At 43.4% G+C, this 27,997-nt stretch overlaps 10 protein-coding genes and 1 long non-coding RNA gene across 13 annotated transcripts; 6 read left to right on the forward strand and 5 right to left on the reverse strand.

Moving 5' to 3' along the window:
- The first annotated feature begins 444 nt into the window (after window positions 1–444).
- Window positions 445–27,922, forward strand: LOC108162352 (protein Hook homolog 1). 3 transcript variants are annotated; one of them, XM_033394055.1, is made up of 9 exons: window positions 445–539; window positions 17,091–17,095; window positions 18,137–18,223; window positions 20,131–20,591; window positions 24,341–24,666; window positions 24,724–25,618; window positions 25,680–25,778; window positions 26,457–26,549; window positions 27,442–27,922. In XM_033394055.1, the coding sequence occupies exons 1-9, from the start codon at window positions 460–462 to the stop codon at window positions 27,640–27,642; spliced, it is 2,247 nt and encodes a 748-aa protein (XP_033249946.1). In that variant the 5' UTR covers window positions 445–459; the 3' UTR covers window positions 27,643–27,922. The 3 variants fall into 3 exon arrangements, with proteins under 3 accessions (XP_033249946.1, XP_017152543.2, XP_017152544.1); XM_017297054.2 differs by lacking the exons at window positions 445–539; window positions 17,091–17,095; window positions 18,137–18,223 and adding an exon at window positions 17,340–17,570; XM_017297055.2 differs by lacking the exons at window positions 445–539; window positions 17,091–17,095; window positions 18,137–18,223; window positions 20,131–20,591 and adding an exon at window positions 21,745–21,975.
- LOC117189085 lies at window positions 597–1,138 on the reverse strand. Its single transcript, XR_004473150.1, has 2 exons — window positions 1,014–1,138; window positions 597–865 (listed from the first exon to the last, which is right to left on the reverse strand). It is a non-coding gene; the product is annotated as an uncharacterized LOC117189085 (long non-coding RNA).
- On the forward strand, window positions 2,159–4,019 carry LOC108162360. The gene is made up of 3 exons (XM_017297065.2): window positions 2,159–2,255; window positions 3,462–3,565; window positions 3,634–4,019. Exons 1-3 carry the CDS (start codon window positions 2,174–2,176, stop codon window positions 3,829–3,831), a joined length of 384 nt encoding a protein of 127 aa, XP_017152554.1. The 5' UTR covers window positions 2,159–2,173; the 3' UTR covers window positions 3,832–4,019.
- Window positions 4,041–4,542, forward strand: LOC108162359. The gene has a single exon (XM_017297064.2). The coding sequence runs from the start codon at window positions 4,068–4,070 to the stop codon at window positions 4,464–4,466; it is 399 nt and encodes a 132-aa protein (XP_017152553.1). The 5' UTR covers window positions 4,041–4,067; the 3' UTR covers window positions 4,467–4,542.
- LOC108162356 (ankyrin repeat domain-containing protein 39) lies at window positions 4,559–5,520 on the forward strand. Its single transcript, XM_017297062.2, has 3 exons — window positions 4,559–4,680; window positions 4,734–4,940; window positions 5,006–5,520. Exons 1-3 carry the CDS (start codon window positions 4,578–4,580, stop codon window positions 5,239–5,241), a joined length of 546 nt encoding a protein of 181 aa, XP_017152551.1. The 5' UTR covers window positions 4,559–4,577; the 3' UTR covers window positions 5,242–5,520.
- On the reverse strand, window positions 5,378–8,445 carry LOC108162351 (receptor-interacting serine/threonine-protein kinase 4). The gene is made up of 3 exons (XM_017297052.2): window positions 8,037–8,445; window positions 6,320–7,555; window positions 5,378–6,254 (listed from the first exon to the last, which is right to left on the reverse strand). Exons 1-3 carry the CDS (start codon window positions 8,254–8,256, stop codon window positions 5,893–5,895), a joined length of 1,818 nt encoding a protein of 605 aa, XP_017152541.1. The 5' UTR covers window positions 8,257–8,445; the 3' UTR covers window positions 5,378–5,892.
- Window positions 8,553–9,993, reverse strand: LOC108162354 (eukaryotic translation initiation factor 3 subunit H). Its single transcript, XM_017297060.2, has 3 exons — window positions 9,882–9,993; window positions 9,011–9,688; window positions 8,553–8,942 (listed from the first exon to the last, which is right to left on the reverse strand). Exons 1-3 carry the CDS (start codon window positions 9,957–9,959, stop codon window positions 8,685–8,687), a joined length of 1,014 nt encoding a protein of 337 aa, XP_017152549.1. The 5' UTR covers window positions 9,960–9,993; the 3' UTR covers window positions 8,553–8,684.
- On the forward strand, window positions 10,633–12,402 carry LOC108162353 (UDP-galactose transporter senju). The gene is made up of 3 exons (XM_017297059.2): window positions 10,633–10,926; window positions 10,991–11,108; window positions 11,169–12,402. The coding sequence occupies exons 1-3, from the start codon at window positions 10,842–10,844 to the stop codon at window positions 12,142–12,144; spliced, it is 1,179 nt and encodes a 392-aa protein (XP_017152548.1). The 5' UTR covers window positions 10,633–10,841; the 3' UTR covers window positions 12,145–12,402.
- Window positions 13,633–14,305, reverse strand: LOC108162361 (gametocyte-specific factor 1). Its single transcript, XM_017297066.2, has 2 exons — window positions 14,195–14,305; window positions 13,633–14,132 (listed from the first exon to the last, which is right to left on the reverse strand). Exon 2 carries the CDS (start codon window positions 14,122–14,124, stop codon window positions 13,855–13,857), a length of 270 nt encoding a protein of 89 aa, XP_017152555.1. The 5' UTR covers window positions 14,125–14,132; window positions 14,195–14,305; the 3' UTR covers window positions 13,633–13,854.
- LOC108162357 (histone H3.3A) lies at window positions 14,740–15,523 on the forward strand. The gene is made up of 2 exons (XM_017297063.2): window positions 14,740–15,127; window positions 15,197–15,523. Exons 1-2 carry the CDS (start codon window positions 14,846–14,848, stop codon window positions 15,323–15,325), a joined length of 411 nt encoding a protein of 136 aa, XP_017152552.1. The 5' UTR covers window positions 14,740–14,845; the 3' UTR covers window positions 15,326–15,523.
- LOC108162355 (26S proteasome non-ATPase regulatory subunit 14) lies at window positions 15,500–16,795 on the reverse strand. The gene is made up of 3 exons (XM_017297061.2): window positions 16,666–16,795; window positions 15,832–16,603; window positions 15,500–15,764 (listed from the first exon to the last, which is right to left on the reverse strand). The coding sequence occupies exons 2-3, from the start codon at window positions 16,594–16,596 to the stop codon at window positions 15,603–15,605; spliced, it is 927 nt and encodes a 308-aa protein (XP_017152550.2). The 5' UTR covers window positions 16,597–16,603; window positions 16,666–16,795; the 3' UTR covers window positions 15,500–15,602.
- Window positions 27,923–27,997: the final 75 nt, after the last annotated feature.

Consider the following 27,997-nt stretch of genomic DNA (forward strand, 5'->3'; position numbering starts at 1 on the left):
TATACCAAAATATACCGTTTATTTTAAGAATATACCGTAAATATACTGACGTATTCAAGTTCTTTTTTACATATACTATATATATGTATATATTTACATATTCCGTGGAATCATAGTTTATCCAATTATTGAACCTATTTTCTACTTGACTGTTTTATTTAAAATATATATGTACATACATGCACCATACAATAAAAACTTTATTCAATTGCCGACATCTCAGATACAGCAATTGTGTGAACGGTTTTTCATACACATTTGATTCAGTTCGGGGAAAATGCATTCCGAATAAGTCTTACGTTTGAACTGGATGCTAAATATTAAATATCTGTAGCATACTCGTATGTATGCAAGACAAGGCTCGATAATTTGTATCTCTTTTGAAATAGTTTTGTAGCCCTGAAAAGGGCTTGTTTAAATCAATTTCAGAAGAATGCATCTAAAATTTCGAAAGCGACCATGTACACCAACGTGTACAATTTCACAATTAACTTTTTGGCCGTTGACGTCTTGGCTTTCGGCTTCTTTACAGTGGCGGGACCTGACAGACGCCGCTGCAGCTTCAGCCTTTGCTTTTGGCTTTGGCTTTGGTTTTGCTGGGCTCGACTTGGCCTTTGTCGCTGCTGGCTTCGCCTTCACGGTTCCAGTTTTCTTCGCATCCTTAGCCTTTGCCTTCTCAGTTTTCTTCTCGGCGGTCTTCTTGGTGGCGACTGACTTCTTTACCTTTAGTTTCTTGTCACCGGCAGAGGCTGCTTTTTTTATGGCTTGCTGTCTTCTTAGTTGCTGCCGACGATCTTCTTACTTTTAACTTTTTCTCGACAGATGAAACCATTGGCTTGGGCTCCTTTTTGGCGGAAGCAGTCAGCTAAAACGAACCAGATGATTATTGATTGCAAAAAGCGATGAGCCGCCACGTTCCTTCAAGCTCTTAATCGAAGCGTCAACCATTTGCTGAGTTGGGGGATGCGATGGTGGAGCTGTGATGATGATGAACCAACAAAAAGTATCCCTACCTTTGTTTCACAGGCTTTCTCCTTCTTTCAATCCACATTTGAAGTACAGACTAGTGGAATACACTTTTTTTACCGTAGTCTATGATATTAAAGAAACATCGGAAACATCGATGTTTCATCGATGGTCGCTAACACCGATGTTTCTCCAGCCCTGCTGCCTCAGGTTGGTTGCGAAATTTGTTGGAGTTCATTGCTTTGTTGTTAAGAACAGGTGAAAACAATCGCTTAATAACAACAACAAATGTGCTCTAAGCGAAAGTTATTTCAACGCTTCTGTGGTTCAGAGACTTAAGAAGTAAGTAAGTTACCAAATCGTGAATAAAAGCAGTGTCAGCGCCTCAAAAACGAGTACGAGAAAACATCAAGAAAAGGCAAACGAGAGATGATTAAATTAAAATGACATCATTGTAGCACCTTTTTTGCGACAGCTGTGTGGCATAAGCCGCGTTTATACTTGCGCGTTTATTTAGTTAGAAATGTGATCATAATTTACTTCCATTTGTGGACCCAAAACACGCAAAGGACAAAATCTCTATAAGAAGTTAGGCAAAAGCTTTTGTGTATGTGGCTGTGTGTGTAAGGTGGTAAGGGTGTTTTTGGCCGGCTTATGGAGGAGAGTTTTGTTATTTTTGGTCTGAACCACGGAAACACTCATTAACTTTCCCGGAGCGGTGATGGTAGGTCAGTGTAATTATAGCTCCTGACCAGAGCTTGGCATGCAACTGGTCGTGCGGTCAAAGTGTGTGTGTATGCGAGTGAGTGTGTGTTGATTATTATCCTGGGACCGCGCACTTGGGTGGGTCCTATGCGTCACTTTGTCATTTGGTGTCTGCACACATTGCTTGTACAGTATAGGCTAATCCAATAAAACGCTGCTAACCATTTCAGCCTAAGCAGCGTGACGCGACGCCTATTAATATTAAAAAAAACCAGCAGAGACACAGACAGCGATTCGTTGTTGGCATTGGGAAAACCTCTTGAACACGTCGAAGCCAATTTCGGTTTTAGTTGTGAGCCAACCTTCAGATAGAAAAGCGAGCTTTTGTCGTCGTCTGCGTCTCGATTTCTTTCCCGTGCTTGCATTTGATTTGTACCATTATTCGACCACTCTGACTTCGACTCCGCCCGGCCTCGCTAATTAATTAGCAAAAGCATACCAAATGCCGTACATTATCATACGCGGAAATCTAGCCTCCTACAGTCACAAATATCCATGGCGTGTGCTCGTCTCTGGATTGAAAGGTAAACCCAGCCACGGCTATTCAGTTCAGTTCGAGTAGTAGATTTCCCATTTTCGACTTTGGTTAACATTTTGTATCGTTTAGTTTTTTGCTGTTTTGTGCGTTTATTATTGCGACAAACAAATACACATATGCATATCTACATATATATCTACAGATGCACGCATACATCTAAAACACGCAAGCTTAAAGCGCTAGTTACGGTTATTTCTACTTTACATTATAAACAAAACTTTTTTTTGAATGAGCAAACAGTGATGGTCCAAAAAATATGCATGCCAGAGCTGTAGAAAAGCTGGAAGCTGATTCTGCTTAGGTGATTGTGGTTTAGCTAAGCGAGTAACCTCAAACTGGCTGTTAAAAAATACGTACATTTGTATCTGCATTTTTACAGAACCCAGTCAAATTTGCTGAAGCTTCTTATTATTATTATTATTATAGTTTATTGTAATATTACAAAAAGACGATTTAATTCTAGTATACAAAGCCTTCAAGCATGAAGCTTGTAGATATTGGTTACATAATGGCACATTTTTAAACATATTTCTTTGTTTTAGGTAGATAAACAAAGCTCTACTGCTATAGCACATATTGAACCTTCGTTTAGCACTATAACATATTACATATTTATATATTAATCAACAAATCAACAGCTGTGCCTTAATTTCATGCCATTGGCACCGCCCAATCCCACCCTTCCTCTTTTTACGACCGCCACTGTTAGAAGCTTTTCTCTCTACGAACTTCTCTCGTCGTCAATTTCGTTTTGTTGGCCAGCCGTGCAGTTCGCATCTCAGAAATCGCTTCTGAAGTAACTATATTCACTTCTGTGTGTATCTAATACATACATATGTATCGGAATATTTTGTTTTGGAATATTTATAGTACTTTTATGTATGCCCAGCATGGCAGAAGTCAATACACTTTGCAATTTTCTAAGAACTCGGAGAGAAATACATAGCTCCATTTTTGTTCATATCATGAAGCGAACAATACGTTTTGGCTTTTTGCTTAATTAGCGCACTCACACAGCCAACGACACAGACCTGTCCGGCGGCCCTGGGCTGACATCATCTGTGTCGTTCGGGCAGTGTTATCTTTTGTTTGTTCTGTTTAAACATATGTAGCTCCCTTCACGATAAACGAAAAGAAAAGCGATTTCCACAGAAAAGTATCCAAACTAATCACTTGCACCCATACCTTACAGCTGACGACATCGAGCAGTTGAATAAATTCTCGTGTGGCGGCTACAGTGATGAGTCCACCATCGTCTACTTAGTGCATCCTTGTCGTATTTTATCGGCGCTCGAAGTGAGTAAAATGAGTTGGAATAAAAATGAGTTTTACACAATAACAACATTTACACAACATACTTTCAGATATTGGGATTTCGCGTTGTGGCCAGCTCATCGACAGCCGTGAAGCAGGACTATAACGAGTATATGTGGACAATGCGCAAGGAGTTCGACGAACCAGAACCCTTGGAGGCCGAGTCGGTTGTGCGCGAGAATCTGTCGAATATTGGCCGGGAGGCAGCCAGCTTAGGCAACTATCATAAGGTGGATTCACCCGAATAGGCAAAATCATTTCTACCAAAACACAATCTAAAATCAGAAAACAATTTAAAATAGTTTTATAATATCGTGTGTGCGTGACTGTAACTTGTATGACACGTGTGCGTGTATGATTAGATGTATGTGAAGAAAACTATAGCAACGTAGGGAAACTTGTTCCACAACACATTCTGAAGCCTTCCGCACCACAATAAGTGAGTGGAAAAGTGATTATTCCAATCCAAGACCCAAACAAAACTATGAGTGACAGCCAGCCCACGGCAAAGGAGTCGAATTTGAACTGCGAGTGTCCTGCTGCGACATCGACTACATCGGTGAACGCTGCTGCTGCTGCTGCCGCTTGTCCCGCCAATGTTGTGACCATTCCTGTTCCCATACTCCAATCGGAGGGCACTTTCGTATACATCACCGTCAAGGGATCGCTCCACGACTACACCTGTACCATATTCGGGTTGAACCAGGCCGAGGTACAGGCTCTTTCCAAGCGCTTTGACAGCGGCGTCAAGCAGTGTGTGAATGGTATTATGGTGGCAGTGCCGCCCATGGTCATGTTGAATACCTTGGCGCAGCTAAGCTACAAAGTCATCTGCAGTTGCGGTGAGGCCGAGATCTGCTGGACCATGCAACGTGAGGTCTAATCATTGCGCATATCACCCCACTTCGTCATCATCCGCCATCATTCAAGCAAATCACATAAGCAAGGAACTTGACATCGATACTGAACACACTCCCAAAAGGATTAGGCAAAAATGGATCAGCACAGTGCGGACAACTGCAGATGCCACAAGCAATCGCAACCGGCACAGCAGACGCTTAGCGACATGGACTTTGATCGGGGCATTTGGAATGCAGGTAGGATATATTTGTAATCATTAAATCCAATTACTTAACTCTTTTCCCTAAAGCCATCTATAATGAAGTGGATCGTGTAAGAGACTTCATCAAGAAGGGTCAAGCAATGGCACGAGATGACTGCGACTATACGGCTCTGCATTATGCAGCACGCAGTGGCAACGCACAAATCTGCAAGCTCCTCATTGACGAGGGCAACGTTGATGTGAATGCGGCTACCAAGGCGGGTGCCACAGCCCTTCATCGGGCAGCCATGATGGGTATGATGAATATTATTTTGTAACATCCAATATCCTTTATAATAACCCTGATTGCATGCCTAAAGGTCATCTGGATATAGTTAAGCTCTTGACTGAACACAAGGCTAATCTTCTGCTGCAGGACGAGTGCGGCCAGAGCGCCCTGCATCGTGCAGCATTGCGTGGGCACCTGGACGTCTGTCGCTACCTACTGGAGCAGGAGTCGACCCTGAAACAGCTCAAGGACAAGAAGGATAAATTTGCATTTGAGTACATCATGGAGAATGCAAATGATGATTTTAAGCTTCTGCTAAAACCCTAGGGGGCGTCATTGCGTTTCCATGAGCATGAGCACTAGCATCATTGTATTATGTTTTTAATGTAAGAACAAACAACAAAAGTTAACATTTTCTTTAAAACTCTGTTCTGTTTATTTAGATATCTTTTTCCTAAAATTGCATCCGATGTTTGAATTTCTTAAACTATAATTTTTGTTGGCTAATTTACAATTGCATATGTAATGCCCCTTCTTTCTGTTTTGTTCTGTCAGAGATACAATAGATTGTATTTGGGTGAAAAGTAATCTTAACTTTGGCATAGATAAAAAAATAACCTAGAGCATCATATAAATATCTATATAGACTATATACATACATGCCTAATAAATATGAAATGTGCAATTAATTTAATGTATGTATCTCTCCCAAACAGATACAAGAAGCGAGCATTCGTGGGGGGGAGGACACAGTTCCAACCATGTATTGTAAGAAATTATTATCACATTAGAGTTGTGCAAGGAATGTGTTGGTATCTCTGATCGAACTCAGTTTGAAATTTTGCAGAGCCCTAAAATTCTCCTATACACAAATATAAGACATTCAGAGATAGGCCATATATATATATGTATATTTTCCAATATACAAAACTAAAAGCTACATACCCACAAATTTAAAACCTACATCTGAAAAAATACTTAATCCCATGACTCTGCCGATCTGTAGATGCGCATGGGTTCACGATCCGCGTCTATGGACCACACCTTGGCCAACTCATCAAAGTCGCTGAGATATTTCTTTAATATCTCTGGTATATCAAACTCGTCGATGATTATGCCTAGCGTGGATCGATGAGGTCTCGGGAGATATTTCTGCTCCAGCGAGTGCCGTATCTGGAGATTCGAAAGAATATTTTTGCGTATCGCCAGACGAGCGGTGGACTTAAGGGAGCGCGGGTTTGTTACATGCAGGGACATTTCCCTTTCAAGTTGCTGTCGAGGCGCTGACCAATTGTTGGGTGGCAATCGCTTATTGAATGGCAGCTGGAATCCGGCGTTGTCTTGGGGGTAAAAGTCTTGGTTAAACACAAAATCGAAAAAAATTGTGCTCCAGATTAAAACTTACACAGCAATCGTCCGAAGGCCACGCTCCGTTGAGAGCAGCTGGAGCGCAGTTCGTTGACCACATGCTCCGGACAAATCTGTGCAAGATTGCAGCCCTCGTGAATGAGGAGCTCGGCCAGGTCCAGACGGTGCAGGTTAATGGCTCGCGACAGCGGAGTCTGACAATAGATTAGTCCGCAGACTATGGTCGGAGCACACGAGCCATACAGATCTGTACGGGCGCTGGCCAGCCTAGCCAACAGCACTCTAAGGACGGCTCGCAGATCGTCGACGTGGAGGGCATGCTGTACGGCGAATAAGACTAAGCCCTCGTCCTGGGCATTCATGTACAGGCCCTGACGACGATGCTGCTCGGCCACGTCCAGCAGATAGCCCAGCATTTCCGACTGCTGATTGTAGATGGCCACCATGATGGGTGTGTGGTTGTCGCTGTCCCGCACGGAGAGACTGTCTCCATAGTGCAGCAGAATCTCCACCAACTTCCGATTATTGTGTCCAACGGCGAGATGCAGGAGATGCTGGGAGGCCAGACGCCGAGCTCCACGTTCGAGGAGAAGTTTCGCCATATCAGTGTGGCGTCCCCTGACTGCAAGCATCAGAGCCGTCTGGTTTTCATTATCCTGAATATTGATGTGGGCGCCCCGCTCGAGCATTTCTTTGGCCAGTACTGTCATGCTGCAGGCAATGGCCGTCATCAGGGGCGTCTCGCCCAAGTCGTCGGTTTCGTTGATGTTGATGTTCGTCTGGAGCAGCAGCTGGGCAGACTCCTTCGACTTGCTTTCGATTGCCAAGTGGAGGGCCGTCTTGCCGTCGCTCAGGGTCTTGGCATTGACCGGAGCTCCGTGCTGGATGAGCAGCCGGGTGACCTTGGGGAATCCGGCACCCAAATGCAGGGGACCATAGCCATCGCTATTCACCACATTGATCGGCGCATTGTGTTCCAGCAGTATCCGGACGCACTTATCGTGCCCCCAAAAGGCGGCATAGTGCAGGGGCGAGGTCAGACAGGCATCGCACACATGTGGATCCTGCTCGCGGCAATTGGCGCAGCATTGGGCCACAAACTCCCCCATGCTCTCCAAGGTCTTGGCATAATACTGATATAGCACACTGTCCTCGCCTCCTGCTCCAGCAGCCGACTGTCCACTATTCTCCGCGCAGCTCTCGAACTCGTCCACCCACTCAAGCTTCTCCATGCCTTCGGGTGTGCTCTCGATCTCCAGGCTATCCGTATGTGCTGCAATCGTGGAAACAATTCTTTGTTTAATTGGACACCAAAATACGTGAAGTGGTTGTGCCAACACATCAGCTACTCTGTTCTGTTATGTATGTTCTTATCTGAGGCTAGAGAACCGGTTTGGTTCTAGATATTTTATGTCAGGCACGTCTTTGCGCTGCGCATGCATTTCGTTTACCATTCGAAATGGGTTGGGTCGCCCTACTGCATGTGGGTCAATGGCAAGCGTGATGCCACTCTAAGTAGGGAATTTAGGTTGCCGGAAGGAACTGCAGTGCTAGCACTAGCTGCTAGCTGCTTTGGTAGGAACCAATGTGAGGAGGGGACAGAATGATATTCTTCCATTCATCCCTATGATTCGGATAACAATGCATTCTCAAACTGGTTTTCCAAAACATTCCACCTTCCTAGCACCTATCGATTTTCTGTGTTGGCCAACTGTTTACCTGAGGACAAGTTCATGGCGGGGCAGAAAACTCACTCTGACGGAACACATCCAGTTCCGGCTGCTCGCAGGACTGCACCAGGAGCTCCAGCAGCTCGGCATCGCCCAGCAGAGCAGCCGTGCCGACGGCCGTGCGTCCGCAGTTCGGGGATACATACGAGGCCTGCGCCCCATGCATGATACAGTTAAGGGCCTGCTCAATGTCCCCGCTTTGGACAGCACTCAGCAGCCGCTCGTTGATGTCGTAGGATAGCATATTCCCATTGGTTTTTATGTGAGATTAGTAGTTAGTTTTAGTTATAAACTAATAGAAAGCGGCTGTGCCAAGCAAAACGCGAAGCGAAAAAAGAACAAACCAAAATAAGCTGCCGTGTGTATGTGTGAAAAATGCGTTTCCGCCGTCAACAGCTGCAACAATCCCCCGGAAAAGCGCACGAAAAACTAAATCCAAACAATCCAAGTGCGCACGTGCGAGTTCCACGTCAAGGCAGCCCAAAAGGCAAACACACCCCCATATCGAGTGCCATGGGAGAGAATAAAAGAGAACTCAGCTGGGGTTCGCTTTCACGCAGATACAATGCTGGAAAGTGTATGGATTTATTTTGGTTATCAGTAGTGTATGCATACATCTCTACGGGTGCTGTCGATGACTCGACTCGCTTTATGTCTAAAACGTATTTTAATCTACTTGATTTCCTTGGCTTCCTTGGCATTCTGCAGCGCTTCGGTGATGAAGAGTTTGGCCAGCGACTGAGAGCAGAATTGGGCAATGTGCTGCGAGTGTGTGTTGATCTGTCCAGAGGTGATTGTGGCCGTAAGCCTGGCCGGCACGGGCATGGGGCGGAACTGCTTGATGACCTCCTCCTCGGCCACCGTCGGCTCACCCTTGGAAGTGCGCACAGCGTTTTCGGCGGCCAGTTTTGCCAGAGCACGGTTTTTGTCCTGGAAAATAAAGTACAAATATAATAACACAGCACCTTTTCTTGCTCTTTGCTGGTGAAATTCCTTACCGAATCCTGCTTGAACACCACTTGCTGGTACTTGTTATAGCGCACGGCCTCCTGGTACAGTTCATCGACGCGCTCAATCAAGCTCCGCATGTGATTCTCCAGCACTGAGGCGGTGCCCAGATCCAAGAAATTGTGCCCTTTGTCCTCGGGAAGCAGCTCATTTAGCTCGCTCATCATGATGTTAGTCAATGGGGAGTTCTTGATCACGATTGGAATCTCTGCAAACAGACTTTCGTAGCCCACCTTCAGCGTACGGAATGCCTCGGGAGAGAAGTCGCCATCCTTGTACATCTGTATGGCCTGAGGCGTGAGCCGGTAGGCCTTCAGGCAGAGGAAGCCCCGCGCGGACTTCTGCGTATCGTAGACCACGACCACGGACTCCTCGATGCTGGTCTGATAGTGATACTGGGACTCGAGAAGAGCCAGCGACAGGCTGTTTCCCACGTCCGAGCTCTGATACCAGCCCACATGCAAGTGATCCACGTTCACGCGGCGCAGGCGTCGCATCACGGTCAGCTGGTACATCTCCTCGTCCATAGTCTCGTCGCCGCTCTTGGGGAACGGGAAGCAGTTTGTGATTTCGAGGCACTTGTCCACCACCAAGCCGAGCAGGGCGCCCTGGGCCAATTCCATGTTGCTGGACTCCTCATGGCAGTGCTTCACCATTTTCATGACGGCCTGTGCGGAGAATTTCTCTTATTAATTGCAAAAACCATGAATTTGTCACTCTCCCACACACACCCAGAAACGCGCTCACACATACACACGCTTAGCCAGCGCGTGGCATCAAATTTTGCCTTTCCTTAAGCACGTTTCTGGGAGTCTTTTCAGGCGAACATTTGCCGAAGTTATTATTTTTCATTTAACTCACCAAACCGTCGCATTGTACATAGTTTATGGTATTATCTGAATCCTCTGTGCGAGCATGACGACCACTGCGATTTGCCATTTTGACGACGAGAAGCGAAAAGACCAGGGCAGAGCTGTGAAAAAAATATTGACTTATCAATATACCGATATATACCAATATATTGGTATATTTATGAAAATATATTTGTAGGTGATGTTTTTGGAACTTCGAAAATATTAATATGGGTATTTTTGGATATGGCTATCCGAACCACTTTACTTTTCTGAATTTCAAGCAAACTGACACTATTTTCCTGTTGCTTAACGTCGTTAGATCAGATAGCCGTCTTTTGATTCCCCTTATCGATGCACAGCATAGGGCTTACAGCTTTCTAGATTCCTCTTACCTCCCCCACCGTGTCAAAATAACGCTTTGCTAGATCTGAAAATCGAAAAATCTAGGTTTTGAGTTTTGAAAGTAGTTGATGTTCTTGTAATCGGAATCCCTATCAAGGATCAAGGTTATTTTCTCCAGTCATATATATCCGGTTTTCTCCGTTATTTGTGGTTTAATCTGGCCATAGGTACCTTTAATTCAAAAAAATATCCTTGTCTTTGATTTTGTGGGTGGAGTTTGTTTGATTTTTCACATAATTTTTGAAACCGCTTAAATAATTTTCTAGATTTGAAAATCTACGTTTTCTCTCAAACGATATATCGATGGTAGAAAAAAGCATCAATCTATCGCACAATTTCAAAACAGTCGATATTATCGATGGTTTTGCAGCCCTATTGTAAGTTGTTTATCACACAAAAAACTAAAAAAGTACTTCCTAATAATCAAAAGTGCTACGCTCGTCACGAAGCGCTGCTGATAGCAGCTGCGAGCGTCAGTTCACTTAAAGTATAGCACCGAAGCTTTCTGTTCTGAAGTAGTAGTAGTAATTTGCAACGCAACGCTTGCAAGCCCAAGACGACGAAGATGTCCACTAATTGGCGTGAATTGTTCCCCACTCGACTTACATTCATCATATTTCTGCTGTATATGTCACTGTTCATAGGACAGGGTACGTGGCCAAATTGCCTATCTCAGCCAAAGCCACGCTCAAGTTTCTCCATCTCTCTTCTCAGGCATCTTTGTCACAGCATCCCAGGAGTCTAACAACTCGTACGGCTATAACACTGTAACCGTTGTACTGCTCACGGAAGTGTTCAAGTTAATAGTTTCCACATGCCTGTATTGCAGAGAGTGAGTAGTGTGTGATAAGCGGCTGGAAGCCAACGTAAATTTATCGTGTTCCTTCCGCAGCAACAATCTGCGGTCTCTGGTGCGCGATGTGCACAAAGACAGGAATGTGCTGGCCTTGTACATGGTGCCCGCATTCCTATACTGCCTCTACAACAATCTCGCGTTCGTCAACCTAGCCACATTCGATCCCACAACGTATTATCTACTGCTCCAACTGCGCGTTGTCGTAACGGGCATTCTATTTCAAATCATATTCAAGAAGTATTTATCTCAACGCCAATGGATATCGCTGATACTGCTCACCCTCGGCTGCATGCTCAAGCAGGTCGATTTTAGTGGCTTTTACAGCGATGCCAACGACGACAGCGAGTCTGCTGCCATACAGGCCATACCGTCCAATAGCAACCACAGCCTCACCGTTGACCATAACCAAGTGCGTGGCAAAAATATGTCTGGCTTTGATTTTAGCCTAAGTGCTGTGTTCATACTGGCCCAGACCATATTCTCCTGTCTTGCGGGGGTCTACAACGAATACCTACTAAAGGACAAAGGTGCAGATGTCAACATTTTCGTCCAGAATGTGTTTATGTACCTTGACTCGATTGTTTGCAATGCGGGTATCCTTCTCCTGCGCGGCGAGTTGATGGACGCCTTCAGCCCACACAACTTGGGTACCATTATGCGCTTCGGTGTTATCATCATCATTGTGAACAATGCAGCCATTGGCATTGTGACAAGCTTCTTCCTGAAGTATATGAACTCTATTCTGAAGACTTTTGCAAGCGCCCTGGAACTGCTTTTCACAGCTGTGCTGTGCTACTTTCTGTTCTCCATACCCATCTACATGAACACCGCACTGGCCATAGCGGTTGTCTCCTATGCCATCTATTTGTATACCCAAAGTCCGGTTGTAAATCTGGGCAAGGTTCGTCCATTGTCAAGTCTGAGCGAGGCATCCTCCAAATCTACAGCCTATGACAAACGAAAGCTTCTCGACGAGGAGGGTGACACCGATCTGGAAATGGACATGGTGTAGTGCTAATTGCTAGTCCTAGACATAGACTCAAATTGTAAATATCGTCATCTAACTATACTTCTTGTGGAAAAGTGCCTATAACTCTTTTGAAAAGACGCGAGCATGCATTTGACTCTAGGTTTCGTGCAATCGACGCAGATTCAATCATCGACGGACAGACAAATGTCTTGTAAATACCAAAGCATTTGCTTTATTGAGTTAGGTTCATAATAAACAAATACATTTTAAATCGTAATCTGATTTGAATGATATGATAACAATAATGGTTCATATTTCTCTCTTATGGAATATGGTGGTTCTTCCTTTTATTTTTATACCCGATACTCAAAATGAGTATTGGGGTATATTAGATTTGTGGTAAAAGTGGATGTGTGTAACGTCCAGAAGGAATCGTTTCCGACCCCATAAAGTATATATATTCTGGATCAGCATCAATAGCCGAGTCGATTGAGCCCTGTGTCTGTCTGTCTGTCTGTCCGTCTGTCCGTCCCCTTCAGCGCCTAGTGCTCAAAGACTATAAGATCTAGAGCAACGATGTTTTGGATCCAGACTTCTGTGATATGTCACTGCTACAAGTATATTTCAAAACTTCGCCCCGCCCACTTCCGCCCCCACAAAGGACGAAAATCTGTGGCATCTACATTTTTAAAGATACGATAAAACCAAAAACGCAGAATCGTAGAGGATGACTATATGTTCTAGAGTGTAAAATCTCAACCAGATCGTATAATTATTATAGCCAGAATCAAGAAAACAATTTCATTCTTTCTCGCTCTGTCTCTCTCTAACACACAGGTTTCATGGTCGGTTTTGCCAATTGCAAAATATGAGTTCAAGGATCTCAGAACCTATAAGAGCCAGAGCAACCAAATTTGGTAGCCACACTCCTGTGATATCGGACCTTGACCGTTTCGTGTCCAAATTTCACCACACCCCCTTCCGCCCCCGCAAAGGACGAAAATCTGGGGCATCCACAAATCTCAGAGACTATTAAGGCTAGAGTAACCAAATTTGGTATCCGCACTTCTGTTAGATCTCACTATAAAACGTATATCTCAGAATTTCGCCCCACCCCCTTCCGCCCCCACAAAGGACGAAAATCTGTTGCATCCACAATATTGAACATTCGAGAAAACTAAAAACGCAGAATCATAGATAATGACCATATCTATCATATTGCTGAATCTGGATCAGATCGGATCATTTTTGTAGCCAAAAGCAAGAAATCAATTTTCTGTGGCGTCGCAGCGCCCGACGTCACGCTCAGACTAATTTTCTGTCTCTCTCGCACGCATTCTTTGTCGTGTCGTTCAATATTAGCGGCGGCTGCCGGAGGAGAGCCATACTGACTAAGTATCGGGTATAACTGTAGAGTTGCGGTGTCCGCAGCAACTCACAACGTTCCCCCTCGTATTTTTAATTATTATGACATTAGAAATATTTTTGATGAAAAAGAATATGTATACTAATATTGGTGCACAGTAGCTGTTCATCGATAATTTGTACATGGATTGTACGTTTGTTTCTTAAATGATGAAATAATAACAATATTCGTTCACACAATGCTCTCCATATAGCTTAAATAGTGCACAAAAGGCAAATCATAGAAAGATTAAAGTTACAACAATAATGCTATATTTTTCTTCAAGAAGGGTCTAGTTATATGTATGTAAGTGTTTTAAATGATATAAGATGACTTCAACATTTTGTCTATACAGTATCTTCATCGGTAAGAACCGGAGTCACGTGAAACGAATTGGCTATATGAATCATACTAGTCTCATTAAACTTCACGTACTCCTCACATTCTTTCAGATGCTCTTCCATGTCGAGCACGCGGTGTGTGGCATTGTATTTGCAAGTGTGCAATGGCGGACCGTCGTAGTTTTGCATACATTTTACAATGTGTCCTGGCATGCGGAGGAGCATAATGCGATGGTTTTTATTATACGGGCAAGTGCCGAATAAATAGTTAGACATTTTGAACACTGAAAGTTACAAAAATAAGAGGTATTTGACGTAATTAGAGATAAATTAATCTTTGTCTTACCAAAAATTGAAAGTTCCGCTATACTTGTGGTAGAGATGACAGAGCTAAAGTGAGTATTATGTTATCGCTACTACTGGATGCTTGTGCCGTTACTTGCTGAAACATCAATGGCATTCTACCACTGAATATAAATTTGATGTTAATCAATTTAAAAACGTAATTTGTGTCTAATTTTTAGTCTCAGCTTAATTACTATGGCGCAGGCACGAGAAAATTCACACTTTTTTCTACTGATTTAATTTTTCTTCAGTATTGAAGCGAAAAGTTTATACAATGCTGTCTGAGTATTTATTATGTTTAAACAAATAACATTAGATAATGAAAATGTTTCTCATGGGAAATTAGTATATACAAAAATAAACAGAAAGAATGTATTTCATGCTTAGCAACGCTACAAATAATCTCAACGAAGGCAGCAATTAATAGCATATTTTCTATGGTGGAATCAGATGGAACTTGAATACAAATAATTCGTCAGTATTTTTACGGTATATTTGGCAATTTGTGATATATGGTATATTTTACCAATGGGTCCGCGGTCACACTCTTTGTATCATTCATCCACAATTTTCGTACAGTTGTTTTTTTGATCAGGAAAGAAACATCTTTTGAATTATAAAAATATTTCCACTTTTGATACTTTAATTTAAAATGGCTCGTACTAAGCAAACAGCTCGCAAGTCCACTGGTGGAAAGGCTCCACGCAAGCAGCTGGCCACCAAGGCTGCCCGTAAATCCGCCCCATCCACTGGTGGCGTAAAGAAGCCACATCGCTACCGTCCAGGTACTGTGGCGCTGCGTGAGATCCGTCGCTACCAAAAGAGCACAGAGCTGCTCATCCGCAAGCTTCCATTCCAGCGCTTGGTGCGTGAAATAGCCCAGGATTTCAAGACCGATTTGCGTTTCCAGTCTGCCGCCATTGGCGCTTTGCAGGTAAGAGGGTGTCTGGGCGGGTCCATGGATTTCATGATAATCTTGTAACACCGCCATTTGCAATTGCAGGAGGCTTCTGAAGCGTATTTGGTGGGTTTGTTCGAAGACACCAACTTGTGCGCCATTCACGCTAAGCGAGTTACAATCATGCCAAAAGATATCCAGCTGGCCAGGCGTATCCGCGGCGAGCGCGCCTAAATGCGTCATCCGCCATTTTTGATTATAAAAGCGGTGACGGCGACGACGAAGGTAGAAGAATCCGTCCTGGAGCCGACAGCCGCCGATGCCGCATAGTTTGTCTAAGATATGTCAATACTTATCTATAAGTAAAGATCGGAAGGAGAAATAATAAGGAATGTATTTTTTTTTTTGAAAAACTGCTCCACTTTAAAATCAGTTTATTTCTTTGTTATTACGATAGCTTAGTTGGTTGGGGTGGGGGAGAAGATAGGAAGGAATAGGACAAATGGAACATTTATTTAAAGACTATGGTGTCCAGCATGGCTCCTAGGCACTGCACAATATTGTTCTGCATGACCTTGTCCACCTTCTCCTCCAAATGCCGTTTGGGATCCTGTTTGCCAACGTTCTTGATTGCCAGCTGTTCCGGAGTCATTTTCTCCTCGTCTTCAAGGGACTGAAAGCGATAGAAAGACAATTGATATACAAACTGAATGACACATTGGTCTCAAAATAAAAGCAACCTTGTTGTAGTTCTTGGCCAGATCGAGCATCTCTGCGACAGTATCCTCGTTAATGGAGCAATGATCGTTGTAGTCTGAAAGTGTCAGACCATCCTTCCACGACTTTTTGTGCAAGTTCAAGAGCATCTTCTGCTCCAGCTCGTTCTTGCGATAGTTGATGCTTATTGAGTAGTAGTGACGGTTGAGTCCGTGTATCAGTGCCTGCACGGAAGGCTTCTGCAAATGTCCAAGGTTGGAGGTGGTCTGGCGCGGCTCCTGGCCCAGCACCAGCATATTCGGGTTTATTAGGCGGAATGCATCAATGACCACTTTGCCCTTAACGGACTGTATGGGATCGACGACAACGGCCACGGCGCGCTCGGAGAGCGCCTCGAAGGACTGCTGGGTATTTATGTCCACGCCGGACAACCAGCAGCCGAAGCCAGGATGCGAGTGATACCAGCCCACAACCATCTCCGGGCGACCTGTCTGTTTCAGCATGTCCAGCATCTTGGCCTGGAAAACGGGATCCACAGCCTCCACGGACACTCCGGTGCCAGTCTGGGGCATGGCAAACACATCAATGACCTGCACAGTGTAATCATCCACGAACTCGCCCAGCATCAGACCCATCACTTCCATGGGGACACCGGCACGACCGTGCTTCAGCATTTTCAACAGCGCCAGCGAAGAGATGTAGACCTGTTCGGCGGTGTCCACGACGGGAGCATCTGTTGGTGGGGCGGCTTGTGGCATAGCGCCACCGAGACGAAGCAAACGGTCCATAATACGGCTGTCGAATCGACAAAAAGTGAGTGTAATAATAGTACATTTATGATGATTCACGTCGCTTACCTTTGAGGTTTGAGGATAGCGTATACTTTAAGGGTTACTTTAAGTTATTTGTTTTATTTCTACGTGAAATTTGCTTTCCCACAACAACAAAAATCAAAGCAACTCGTTCTGTAAAATTGCAAGTAATCTAGAGCTCAGTGTGACCGCGGATTTATCGTTAAAATATACCGTCCGACACTCAGAATATACCGTCTCATTTCAAAAATATACTGACGAATTCAAAGAGGCTCACCCTGAATGGTATACCATCGAAGCTCCAATTTTGCCGAATAACTGAACAGAACATCACGTACATTTCTCGTTGGGTCATATGTTGATCCAAGTACAGTAATTTAAGTACATGGAATGGCACTCATTGTTGCCTACCGGTTCAAAGAGAGCCTTACCCGATTCAAGTTCGGTTATCGATACCATCGACTGGAAACGGGTGGTGCACGCCAAATATAAATTTTTTGAAAGTGATTAGGTTTACACTAGAAGCATCTCATAGGATATTACTGTCCTCCTCCATCGCCAGCCGGCCTCCACTGGTAACTTTCATTCTTGCCTTTCATACAAATTTTAGGTTTTAACTGACATTATTTGTATATGAACACTAAACAGTGTACCCGTAGTGCATGTACATACATCTGGTCTTTCTCTGCCGCTAGAAAACTTGTGACATTTTAGACGGTGCTAAATTTATTTTTTCTAAGTACTAGGCTGTTATTAAAAAGAATAACGTTAAATTATTGCAATACGACCATTGAGTGCATGCAGGCGTTGCCACTTGAGTGATTCGTTGCGAGCAAACTTTCCTCAACGCAAGACCAAACACATCAAAATTTATGCACCATCGTGGCTGCCCGTCAAATGCCATGAGAAATACCCGGGTAATGAGGTCGCCGGCAAGACAACGATTTAAAGTTAGTACAATGCATTTTGCCGTCTTTATTGTGCCAATTAATTGCACAAAACATTTTGATTTTCCGTTGCCTTTCACCCAGGGCCGAGCCCCATTCATAGAGCTCGACTGGAGATTCCCAGACGCCCGAAAAATCATTTAAAATGCCATCACGGGGCGGCAAAGTCAAAGGTGGCCGCAGATCAGGCACTGGCCCAGGCACAGCCTCATACCGCTCTAGGTTTGCTTTATAATTGCAACATTTGCTACTCCATTTTCCGTCTCGCTTTGGTAACAATAGCTTTTCCATCTGCCGACAGCATTTTCCATTTGCCTCTGAGCTGATCTGCTCCGTGGCGGCTTTTCAGTTGCATTTTGTCGCTCACCGTCAGCACGCGGATGGCTTTACATTTAACTATTTCGATTTGGGTTTACTTAGCCAACAGTTCTGTGTTGTATTTGAAAAGTTGTTAAGAGTTTATGTAACTATTTGTATGTAAATTGCGTGTAAATATTTAAGTTTCAAGCGAATCGAAATAAGGTATATTAACGTACAAGTTCTGCCCTTTGAAAGGTGGCAAATTTCAGCTGGGTTTTTATTTCGTATTCGTGTTGATTTCGTTGGTGGCTCCTTATCAGAATCGAAACACGGCCGCAAATTGTTTTTGTTGATAAGTGAGCGGCAGAAAACTACGGGTAGTCGGGAGCTTTTTAGGGGGAGTATTTCGGGTGTGAAACGTGACATATGATTACAGTCGAGCTTCCCTAGAACAAACTATGTATCTATGTATATGCTCGGGACAATACATGAACAATGCAAAGCTACTCAGAAAATACCCGCTTTAAATATTAAGTTTTACGTTTAAGATATGTCTAAATGATACAGATGCAGATCAGGTACAGATATATTAATCAGTTTAGATTAACTCGAGCTATACAAATTTGAATTGGTAGAATTAACGAATTTCGACAGTTTTTCGAGTGAAAACTTGACATTTGCTGACTTGAGGGTATTGCCAATCACAGTGATAAAAAGAAATAAACTCGCACCGTTTATCATTCAATAAATAAGTTCACATCTCACAACTGAAACGCTATCATTGACCTTGTCATCATAAAAATTAATCCAGTTGAAAGAAATGCTGTTAAATGCATTCAATCTCATTAATGGCATGCCACTACAAAAAACTTACAAAAAAACTGAAACAAATTGAAGCTGAAAAAGAGAAAAAAACATGTTTGTTCAGCTGTGAAATTGACCTTTTATGGCCCCAGACAACCAAAGCCTCCAAAACAGAAAAGTTTGCTTTGGGCTGCCTCCACACTTGTCTTGTTGCCGCTGAAGCTATTTTTAAAAGAAATGAGCGGAAATACTTTACAATGATAGTGGCTCTAATTGCCAGAGAAAGAGAAAGACAGGGACAGAGAAGTGGCAATAATAAGGGTCAGCTGGGAAAAACATTTGATTGGTGTTTTTTAACTGATATTTTGTACGAGTGATAAGTTGTGGTGGTTTTGTGGAACGCTTTAATGTGACTTACATCTTTGATCTTTTGGGATCATTGTAAAGATCTCATATGAAAGTCACACGTAAATTTGGGAATAAGGGGACATTAATTAAATTTATTTTTTTATTTTTATTACCGAACTGGAAAGATAAAAGCTTGGAGTATTCTCAGAGTAGAGTATTCTCTACCGGTCCGGCAAGGCATTTTGTAGTCCTAAAATTACTATATTTAAGGATGAACTGGCGGTCCTATAGTTAGATCATCATCGGGAGCTATAAGTTTTACGAGCAGTAAATATGTGGTCGCTCTGTTTCAGTTCTCGGCTAACTCGAAAGCTCTGGTTGCATGGTGTAACTAGAACCGGGGCAAGCCAGACCCAACCAGGTGCACAACCACAACCACAAATGTGAAAAAGATCTTCAAAACGAATTTCGTAATTATTTCCAGAAAAATAATGAATTAATGCTTAGATGGGAACGCCGAACTTCTTATACCTTGAAATAAAAGCCGATATAGCTATTTTATAAAGATATCGGTTCAAAGTATCAAACATGACAAAATTATTGAAATTTTTAAATTGGGTTTTTTAATATCCCCGTTTGGGGATGCCTGTTGATAAAGGAACATGGATGATGGATGGAACAGAAGTGTTTGGTACGATACGAGTACATACATATGTATATAGTACACAAATCGTATCGGAAAAATGCCTTATGTGCATTACAAACATCAAAGCTAAACTTGAATACCCCCTGAAAGGGAACAGAAACCGAAACAAAAACTGAGAGTTGCATGTCTGGGAAACTGCATTAATTTCACTTTTCATTTTAGATCTGCCCAGCAAATCAGTGCAATTGCTGGATGGATAGGTACGAAAGGTGCACAGAAAGAGCAAATAATAGTTATTTGTTGGCTAAAGAAAGTTTTAATTAGCGGACGAGCATTTAAGATAATGAAGTCGTTTATTTGAAGCATTCAATTATAAAATTGCTCAATTTTCGAAAGTGCAACAAATCAGGGGGAATTAACTCAAGCTCTATTTGCATTCGGTTAATTTTTGCATTTCACTTTCAGATTATGACGTCACTACTGTCCATGGAGACGTCATCGCCAGCATCCGAGCAGCGGAGCCGGAGGAGGAAGACTCCCACTCGACATCTACAACCCCCACACGAATCCCCCATCCTGCGGTTTCATTCCATCGTTCCGCCTCACTGCGCCTGCGCGGAACCAAAGAGCAGCTTGGCATGGATGCCATGCGGCCTGCCGGCGGAGGTGGATTCAGTACGCGCGCCAAGCTCGGAGCCAGTCCATCAACCACGTTCGGCTCGCGCACCGGTCCTATCCACTTGAGGCGTAATCGCAGCTGGAGCAATTTAGGCCACAAAACGTCGTCCAAGCAGGAAGCGGATGCAGTCCATGCATTATGCAGCGCAACCCAGTGTATGTCCCTAGCCCAGGAGGCGTCCACTGACGTCCCGGACGGCTTGGAAATGGCCAACAACATGACCAGCAGCAGCAGGTCGCGTAATATGGTAAGTTGTGGGTGGTTCGGTTTTATATTGATTTTCGCTTTCCGCTGCTGACCTATGTACCGCACAGAGAACCTCCCTGGGGAGGACGGTGTATCACGCACTCGTAGTTGAAAGTACAATAGATATTGCGAAGCTAATTTGGGGAAGAGCCTTTGTGGTAATTGAAGTAAGACGCAATAGGCTTACGTATGCATTCAACCGTTTACAAGTTTATGATTAGTTTACCTTTCGGCTGAGGGATCGTCCTGTGCTCCGGGCACTTCTGGGTTTGACATACAGTTTTATGAGCACTGCGTGAGCAATGCGGGCTGAGCATTTACACAGAGCGATAGAAAGGTCATTCGCATAGATGTCAAAGAAGAAGCACATTTCATGCAAGGTAGCTGTTCTGATTATTCAAGGATGTTTGACTTCTACTAGTCCTACTATTCAAGGATATTGGACTTCTAGTGGTCGAAGTACTGCTTACAGTTATTTTAATGGCTTTCAGGGTAATGAGAATTGATTTCCGAGTAAGACTTTGCATAGCCTTTTTTTTTAAATTGTGTATTTTCAAACTCTTGAATCTTCTCAGACTAAAGCAGCGACCAATGGCATTCCGGTGACAAGCTGCACTTTGGCAATGACGTGCAGCTTACAGTTGGCGAACCAGTGCTTGGCCAACACTTCCTCCCTTCTTCCTTCTCCGGTAATCCGTAGCGCAAGCGAACGAACGAACCAAACGCAGACCCCCCTCAAGCTGACTTTGCATAATGCTTGGGGAAGAACAAAAAGCAAACAAACAGTGGACTCATCTCACCACACCACCACTCACCTATTGGGTGGAGGCGGGCATATGTTTCGTTTCCACTTCCGCCTGTTCCGTTGCCAAAGTGTACCGAGGAAACAGCTGATTCCCTGGGGTTTGTTTGTGCTTGTGCTGCTTATGCGGCGGGGGTTGAGCCAGGGAAATGCAAGTGCGCAGCCCCACTCTCTCTCTCCCTCTTGCACTCTTAAGCGGCTGGTACTGCTGCTCCCAGGGTTGTTGTTGCTGCTGTTTGCTTTTCTGCCTCTTTTTGGTGTCTTCTTCGTCTGCGTTTTTTGTTGCTTTTCGTGTTTCGTTCCCCTTTTGCCATGTGCCCAAGTGATTTGCGTTTCAGTTGATTTTTTCGACCAGACGCGTGCACAAGATTCGCGGTCGGCAGAGCTCTTTCTCTCTCCCCCTCTGCCCCTCGGCCCCTCAGCCCTGTTACTGTATAAAGTTTAAACATTTACAACGCGTGCAAGTGAGGCCTTCAGGTTATTGCTTCTCTGCTCAAAATCGAAGAACCCCAAAGTACAGTGGAAACCCCTTTAATTGAAGACATCAGCAATAATTAAGCGTCGCGGCCATGGTTTATAAATGGTAATTACCTGCATGAAGGCTCTCTGTGTAGTTTTAGCTACAATTAGAGTGGCAGTTCGTTGGCCCTTTGGCGTTTTGCATTAATAATTTCTATTGATTTGACCTCTAATTATGTCTGTGAACCAGAACTTTTCTGGTGTAATGTGTGTTATTAAAGGAAAGGACGGAAATATGTGAAAACGGGTGGAAAACCAATTAACTATCCATAGAGATAGAATGGTACAATGTGGACAATTAATTTAAATGTCTACCTGAAGAGAATACTGGTGCTCTTCCTGTATTTTCACTTCTCAAAATACACAACTTCAACACGTCATGTACATATTTTTGTACATATTTTTCCGCCACAGCAATCAGGGACGATTTACGGGGAAGGTATGTGTGGGAGGTATACATTTTTCAGAAGGGAGCGCAAAAGAAAATAGAACATTTCATAACGTTCCTCCCTCCTTGCTGACCCTGAAAAGTATGCCAATCTTTTGGATCCTTTTGTATTGCACCAAAAACATTGCCAAAAAAGTATCAGATTCTTGTATACACAGAAAAGAATTTATTTAAAAGTTGATACAAAATTTAAAAAATAAACTTGTAAACAATACTGAATACTGAACTGAATAGTGATCGAATCGAAGCGGGTTGTGGAGGACCTAGCTCCCAAAAAATCTATAAAAACTGGATTGTTGGTTTAGTTTTTTCTCTCAGTGTAACCGAAAAGTGATTGTCAGCACGTGACCAGTACAAAGCGACTTGGCTGACAGCCAAGTGGGCTAGAATGGCCATTACATGGCACAGGCCTGGCACTCACCTGCATTGTCAAATCTCTCCATTCCCAACACCCTCTTAGTTTCAATCAAAGTCATTGATTTTTCATAGTCAGCAGCTTAATTGATGGCACCTGTGTACCATATAAGCCAAGCTAGATGCTTGGACGTGACTGTGCAAGATTCTTAAATTTATATTAGGTAGAAAGACGTCCAGAGCCGGCTCGAGTGCGTAATGTACCCGCTTCTGGCTGGAAGACTTGTTATGACATGGCCACAAACAACATTGTTAGCCCATTGCACAGACAGCCCTCTCTTTCTTTCCCTTTTAGTCTTGCTTAAACTATTGTGTAGCCGTGCGTAAAAAGTTTCTTTGCTTAAAGTTTCAGAAATGTTTCCCAGAACTAGAGCCACTAAATGGAGCAAAAAACTCATTAATGGTTAGGTAATATATGCTGTACGAGCATTGTATATATGTACCTAAGTATGCTTATGTGTTTAGCCCCCCTTCCAATCTGCAACTAGAAACAGAAGAGGAAAGTTAAACTGATTTGTCAGATTCTTTTCCTCATTTCGTTTTGCATTCAAAATCGCTGTCACCGGCTCGATTTCAGTCAACCAATTGATGAGTTGGTTTGGCCATTGCAAATGGGTCAGTGGTTCTTGAATCACTTTACATCGGGGACAACCGAAGAAACAATGCAATGAAGGGTCAATGAACTGCAGGCTCTAATCGCAGGTAGATTGATGTTGGTTTAAACTGTTTAGTTACACTATATAAAATGTCCACACGTCGAGTCTTCAGTCAAACTAGTTTAACTAGATTGTAATTATAATTATTGTTGGTATTCGTACAAAGATACAAAGATTACAAAAGGATACCTTGATCAAACTACTCACAAACTCAAAAAACTCAGACTTTCTTTCTTCTTAAATTTCGATCTTTATTGACCAACAAAAGGCCTTTAGATATACATATCTTTGAAGATAGTCTTTCTTTACTCTCTTTTTGCCAAAGTGTTTAGAATTTAACGAGCTGAGGAAAGCCAGAGAAATGTATGCATTTTTGCATAATTTGTCAGACCTAGTGGGTTACTCGGGCAACCGCGACTGAAGTTAGCATGGTAGTCAGACTAGGGCCCAGGGGCCAACTAGCTAAATCCAAACGCTAAATACCCCCTTGGAGCCGGACTAATGAGCGGTTAATTGACCACAAAAATGCCGCTGACCAAACGGAGAACTTGAGAGGGAGCAGAAAATCAGAGCTCCGCAAGGAAAGTAAGCAAAGCACTGAATACGAGCAAAAATGTTTTGTTAAATGTCTGGCAACAAATTGGTTTTAGAGGCGTTAAAAATTCGAATTGGTTTCCATGCTTTTCTGCGCTTTATTGCAAAAATGTATGAAATCCATGCACGACTAAGCAGCAGCCGCGCAACATAAATAGAAAATACCTAAAGAAAAAATCTGAAGAAAAGGTGAAAGAAATAGTGTAAGAAAAAGATTAAGCGATTGAGAAGGCAGCCACCACAACGAGCAGTGGATCTGTGCGAAAGATCTCTGCCAATCTAGTCTCTACATCTCAATCTATTCATCCATCTTGCAGTCTCTCAAGTTGAACGGCGGCAGTGACAGCAGCAGTAGGACCAACCCCAAGACGACGCCACTGAACACACCATCACCAGCTGGAGCGGCGGCGGCACACAGCTGCATTCGTAAGGGGAATTGCATCAAGGCAACGGGCGGCACTGGCACTGCACCCTCATCTAAATTGTCCACGCTGCATGAGAGTAAGGTGTCCCCAAAGACGCCACCAGTGACACCGGACTCGCCCAGCACCTATCTGGATGATGATCTAGACTCGATGTACTCCTTTGCCACCACCACCTCGGGGCGTTCGACAATGTCCTGCGAGCATCCCTATGTGGCCAGGTAGGTGTATTCTCTTAATTATCCTAATGGGCGCTTAATCTCTCCGTCTCTTTTCAGGAATGGAACCACTTTTAGTGGTCGCAAGATGAAGTATGTGGTGCACTGCTCCAACTACGCGGGGCAGGTGGGTCCCGACTATCTGACGCCCACGCAGCGGGCGCAGCGGCAAGTACGTCGCCTCAAGGAGCTTCTGTGCATAGCGCGCCAGGATCTTGAGCAGAAGGACACTGAGATCTTGCGTCTGACACGGGAAGTGGTCGAACTGCGTCTGTTCAAGGCGTCTCTGAGTTCCCCCGAAGAACGTTCCGCTTCTTCCGATGCGGTGACTGTGCGCGAAGCGGAGCTTAAGACCTCCCAGGACGTGTCGCCCATTGTGGATATGGTGGACGAGGGCAACGACAAATGCAGTCCCCGGCGCCACCAGCAGCAGCAACTGTCGGCTATGCAGATGTCCGCTGAAATGCAAAGCTCGTACGCGGACTCGGGCCACTTCGAGGACCTCACCATGTCCTCAGTTCACTCCAAGGACTCGCAGACCCAGAGTGAGGTCTGTGGCACTGCCACGCCCGATGCGGAGCCGGAGGCAGCCTGTGGGGGCGAAGATGCGACCAGTAGTGTCGAGAACTACGAGATGCAGCGGCAAGAGTTGATTCGCATGTACGAGCACCGGATCGAGGAACTGATACGCAGCCAGGACGGAGCCACCAGCGACCTGAAGCGCAGCCACAACGACAAGGTGGAGGCACTGCTACAGAAGCTGGCCGAATGCAACACACGATACTCGGATATGGTGCCCGACTACGAGCAGGCGAAACAGCGTATCCGGGAGCTCGAAAAGCAGCTAGAGGACCTGCAGCGGAAGCTGGTAGAGCACGAAGACAAGCAGAACAAGATGTACCTGCACATGTACCAGCAGGGACAGGAAGCAGAGCGCATATCTCGCGCCGATCAGGTACAGTTGTGCATGTTAAATCTCCCTAAAATAGTGTTTCATTCCACCCATTCCGTTCCAGGCACTCGAACTGGCCCAGAGAAAACCGGAGAGCAAGGTGTCGATCAACGAACTGCTGCACCAGCTCCAGAGCACCCAGGACGAATTGGAGAACATACGCGTAAGATTCTTCAATATTTTCCTCATCCTATTTTCGGTTTTGTTTTGTGTGTTGCATTTTGTTGCATCGTGAGCCGCCACAACACCACAACACATCAAAACAGCATTCGCTTCACTTCTCCAAATCTGTATGTCTGTGTGCGCATTGGGTTGGGGCGTGGCACTTCAATTTGGCGCTTTGCCTGGCTGTAAAAGCTGCAACTAATTGAATTGTCCGCCAATAAATTAAGCAATAAACAACATAAGCAACACTTTCGATTGATTTCGTTTTTAGCCATTAAGTACCATTTGCATAATTAAATAACTTTTATCCACAACACATTTAAACACATTACATTAAACGCAACGTTTATTTTCAATTCGTTTCTTTTGTTTCATTTCAATTCCGTTGCGATTTCAATTACCGTAGAATAAGAACAGTTCACGTAGATCGGAGTGGAGAACATAATTTGCATGGCAGTAAAAAGTACAGTTAACCGTTCGTTTTTTGTTCAATTTTAAGTCCAAATCGTTCTAATTGCATACCCTTTTTGCCGGTCCTAAAAATGTATCCCTTCGTAGTTATCCTTTATTAAATTATTAACTTTGTTTTTATCCTTACAAAAAAAAAAAACATTAAAATTCTAAATATTTTGTCGTATAACCATAAACAAAACAAAAAACCAAACTATTTTTGTAGGCATCAGAGTGTAGAATGAGGGAGTGCGGCAGTAATCATGCTCTCCTTACGGCAAAGGAGGCGATTTCTTTGTGGGTTCTTGGCGCGCGTAAGGTTTGTAATAACAACAAAACAATTTCCCCCCTTCCTAAAAATCCTAAACAATCTACCTAACTGTTTTTTTTTGTTTTGCAAAATTCCATTAAAATTACACACATCTACATCCACCATAAAAATAATATATCCCAAAACACTTTGAATACTTCGCTTCAAAACGGTATTCTTAGTTGCAACTTATAATTTAATCAATCACATTGGCTATATCGAACATTGGGTTTTATCATCCACGAACCCCTTCCATCCAAAAACGTCTCGAAACTAACCCACATACATTTGTCAACATTTGCGCTGTCATTTCTGGGCAAGGGTAAGGCTTTTGGGTTCGTAACTTCAAATCTGTTTCCGCGGGAACATTTTGATAATTTCCTAAAATGATTTGTTTTGTAAGTAAATTTTGTTCATTCCAAAACCAAACCAAACAAATCTGTTCTATACTCGTAGAGGTATCGACTAGAGGTATGTTCAACATCATTAATACATCATGACACACAAGGCTAGATGACTTTCTATAACAGAACGAACACACACAAATAAAGAAATTCTCTAAATTAGCTCCATTTAGCATGTGGTCCATCCAACGTTTTCTCTCCAGTAATCTCGTATAACCAGTAAAAGAAAACAATAATTCCCATTCAACTTTTGCCCAAAAGAAACATTATCCCCTCAACTATATGTTCAGTGTTACATACATAACATAACCTAAATGTTCATATGGCATAGCACCACCAATATCGAAATAAACCAATTAATTGTAAATACATTTCTTCATACCTTACCTTACAAATAATCTTATCAACAACCAACTTATTTCATCTTCTTCTTGCACTCTCTCTTTCTGACTAACCAAATTTATCCGAAACATGAAAACGAAATGAAATTTACACAGACCATTTATCGGCGCTTGCTGGATGCTCAGAAGAATCGCACCCATGTGGACCCGGAGGTCACGCTGCAGTTCCTGAAGAGCGCCGTCTTCTACTTCCTCACGGACAAGGAGAACTCTCAGGGCCACCTGCAGGCCATCGAGAGCATACTCGAGTTCACCGACGAGGAGAAACAGAAAATCGGTCTGGCACGACTTGCCTAAGCACTTATTATTATAATTATGGTAGAGATAACTGGCACGAGAAAGTCTCTAAAACGATGTTTAAATTTTTAGTCCCCGGCTAAATTTCAGTGTTTTGTTTTATATTGTTTGACGAATTTATTTGCAATTTTATTTATTTAACGGAATAATTTTGTTAAATTAAGGGGTACAACAATATATTCTTTTCGGCAACGATGTCAAATTTTGTCTTATAAGTTAGTTCTATTTATATAATTTTCTATATAAGGCTTCAGGCATACCAAAACGTCCTTTATTAAAAGAGAAAACAGAAATGATGTAGAAAATATAATTTTACGAAATCTAGGTACTTTTTGTAGCTGTAGTTAATCAAATG

This window comes from Drosophila miranda, chromosome 4, assembly GCF_003369915.1.
Source record: "Drosophila miranda strain MSH22 chromosome 4, D.miranda_PacBio2.1, whole genome shotgun sequence".
NCBI classification, from domain to species: Eukaryota; Metazoa; Arthropoda; class Insecta; order Diptera; family Drosophilidae; genus Drosophila; species Drosophila miranda.

Bases quoted from the DNA above. Each gene is read 5' to 3' on its own strand.
- LOC108162352 (XM_033394055.1), top strand. From the start codon at position 460: ATGTACACCAACGTGTACAATTTCACAATTAACTTTTTGGCCGTTGAC. The intron at 18,224-20,130 runs GTGAGCGGCAGA...TTTCACTTTCAG, and splicing joins CAAATTGTTTTTGTTGATAA to ATTATGACGTCACTACTGTC. The intron at 26,550-27,441 runs GTTTGTAATAAC...AAATTTACACAG, and splicing joins GGGTTCTTGGCGCGCGTAAG to ACCATTTATCGGCGCTTGCT.
- LOC108162360 (XM_017297065.2), top strand. From the start codon at position 2,174: ATGCCGTACATTATCATACGCGGAAATCTAGCCTCCTACAGTCACAAA. The intron at 2,256-3,461 runs GTAAACCCAGCC...CATACCTTACAG, and splicing joins GCTCGTCTCTGGATTGAAAG to CTGACGACATCGAGCAGTTG. The intron at 3,566-3,633 runs GTGAGTAAAATG...ACATACTTTCAG, and splicing joins GTATTTTATCGGCGCTCGAA to ATATTGGGATTTCGCGTTGT.
- LOC108162359 (XM_017297064.2), top strand. From the start codon at position 4,068: ATGAGTGACAGCCAGCCCACGGCAAAGGAGTCGAATTTGAACTGCGAG.
- LOC108162356 (XM_017297062.2), top strand. From the start codon at position 4,578: ATGGATCAGCACAGTGCGGACAACTGCAGATGCCACAAGCAATCGCAA. The intron at 4,681-4,733 runs GTAGGATATATT...TTTTCCCTAAAG, and splicing joins TCGGGGCATTTGGAATGCAG to CCATCTATAATGAAGTGGAT. The intron at 4,941-5,005 runs GTATGATGAATA...GCATGCCTAAAG, and splicing joins TCATCGGGCAGCCATGATGG to GTCATCTGGATATAGTTAAG.
- LOC108162351 (XM_017297052.2), bottom strand. From the start codon at position 8,256: ATGCTATCCTACGACATCAACGAGCGGCTGCTGAGTGCTGTCCAAAGC. The intron at 7,556-8,036 runs GTGAGTTTTCTG...CCACGATTGCAG, and splicing joins ACTGGATGTGTTCCGTCAGA to CACATACGGATAGCCTGGAG. The intron at 6,255-6,319 runs GTAAGTTTTAAT...TTTACCCCCAAG, and splicing joins GGCCTTCGGACGATTGCTGT to ACAACGCCGGATTCCAGCTG.
- LOC108162354 (XM_017297060.2), bottom strand. From the start codon at position 9,959: ATGGCAAATCGCAGTGGTCGTCATGCTCGCACAGAGGATTCAGATAAT. The intron at 9,689-9,881 runs GTGAGTTAAATG...TTCTCCGCACAG, and splicing joins ATGTACAATGCGACGGTTTG to GCCGTCATGAAAATGGTGAA. The intron at 8,943-9,010 runs GTAAGGAATTTC...TTTATTTTCCAG, and splicing joins TGGTGTTCAAGCAGGATTCG to GACAAAAACCGTGCTCTGGC.
- LOC108162353 (XM_017297059.2), top strand. From the start codon at position 10,842: ATGTCCACTAATTGGCGTGAATTGTTCCCCACTCGACTTACATTCATC. The intron at 10,927-10,990 runs GTACGTGGCCAA...CTCTCTTCTCAG, and splicing joins GTCACTGTTCATAGGACAGG to GCATCTTTGTCACAGCATCC. The intron at 11,109-11,168 runs GTGAGTAGTGTG...TTCCTTCCGCAG, and splicing joins ACATGCCTGTATTGCAGAGA to CAACAATCTGCGGTCTCTGG.
- LOC108162361 (XM_017297066.2), bottom strand. From the start codon at position 14,124: ATGTCTAACTATTTATTCGGCACTTGCCCGTATAATAAAAACCATCGC.
- LOC108162357 (XM_017297063.2), top strand. From the start codon at position 14,846: ATGGCTCGTACTAAGCAAACAGCTCGCAAGTCCACTGGTGGAAAGGCT. The intron at 15,128-15,196 runs GTAAGAGGGTGT...TTGCAATTGCAG, and splicing joins CCGCCATTGGCGCTTTGCAG to GAGGCTTCTGAAGCGTATTT.
- LOC108162355 (XM_017297061.2), bottom strand. From the start codon at position 16,596: ATGGACCGTTTGCTTCGTCTCGGTGGCGCTATGCCACAAGCCGCCCCA. The intron at 15,765-15,831 runs GTTGCTTTTATT...TATCGCTTTCAG, and splicing joins TGGCCAAGAACTACAACAAG to TCCCTTGAAGACGAGGAGAA.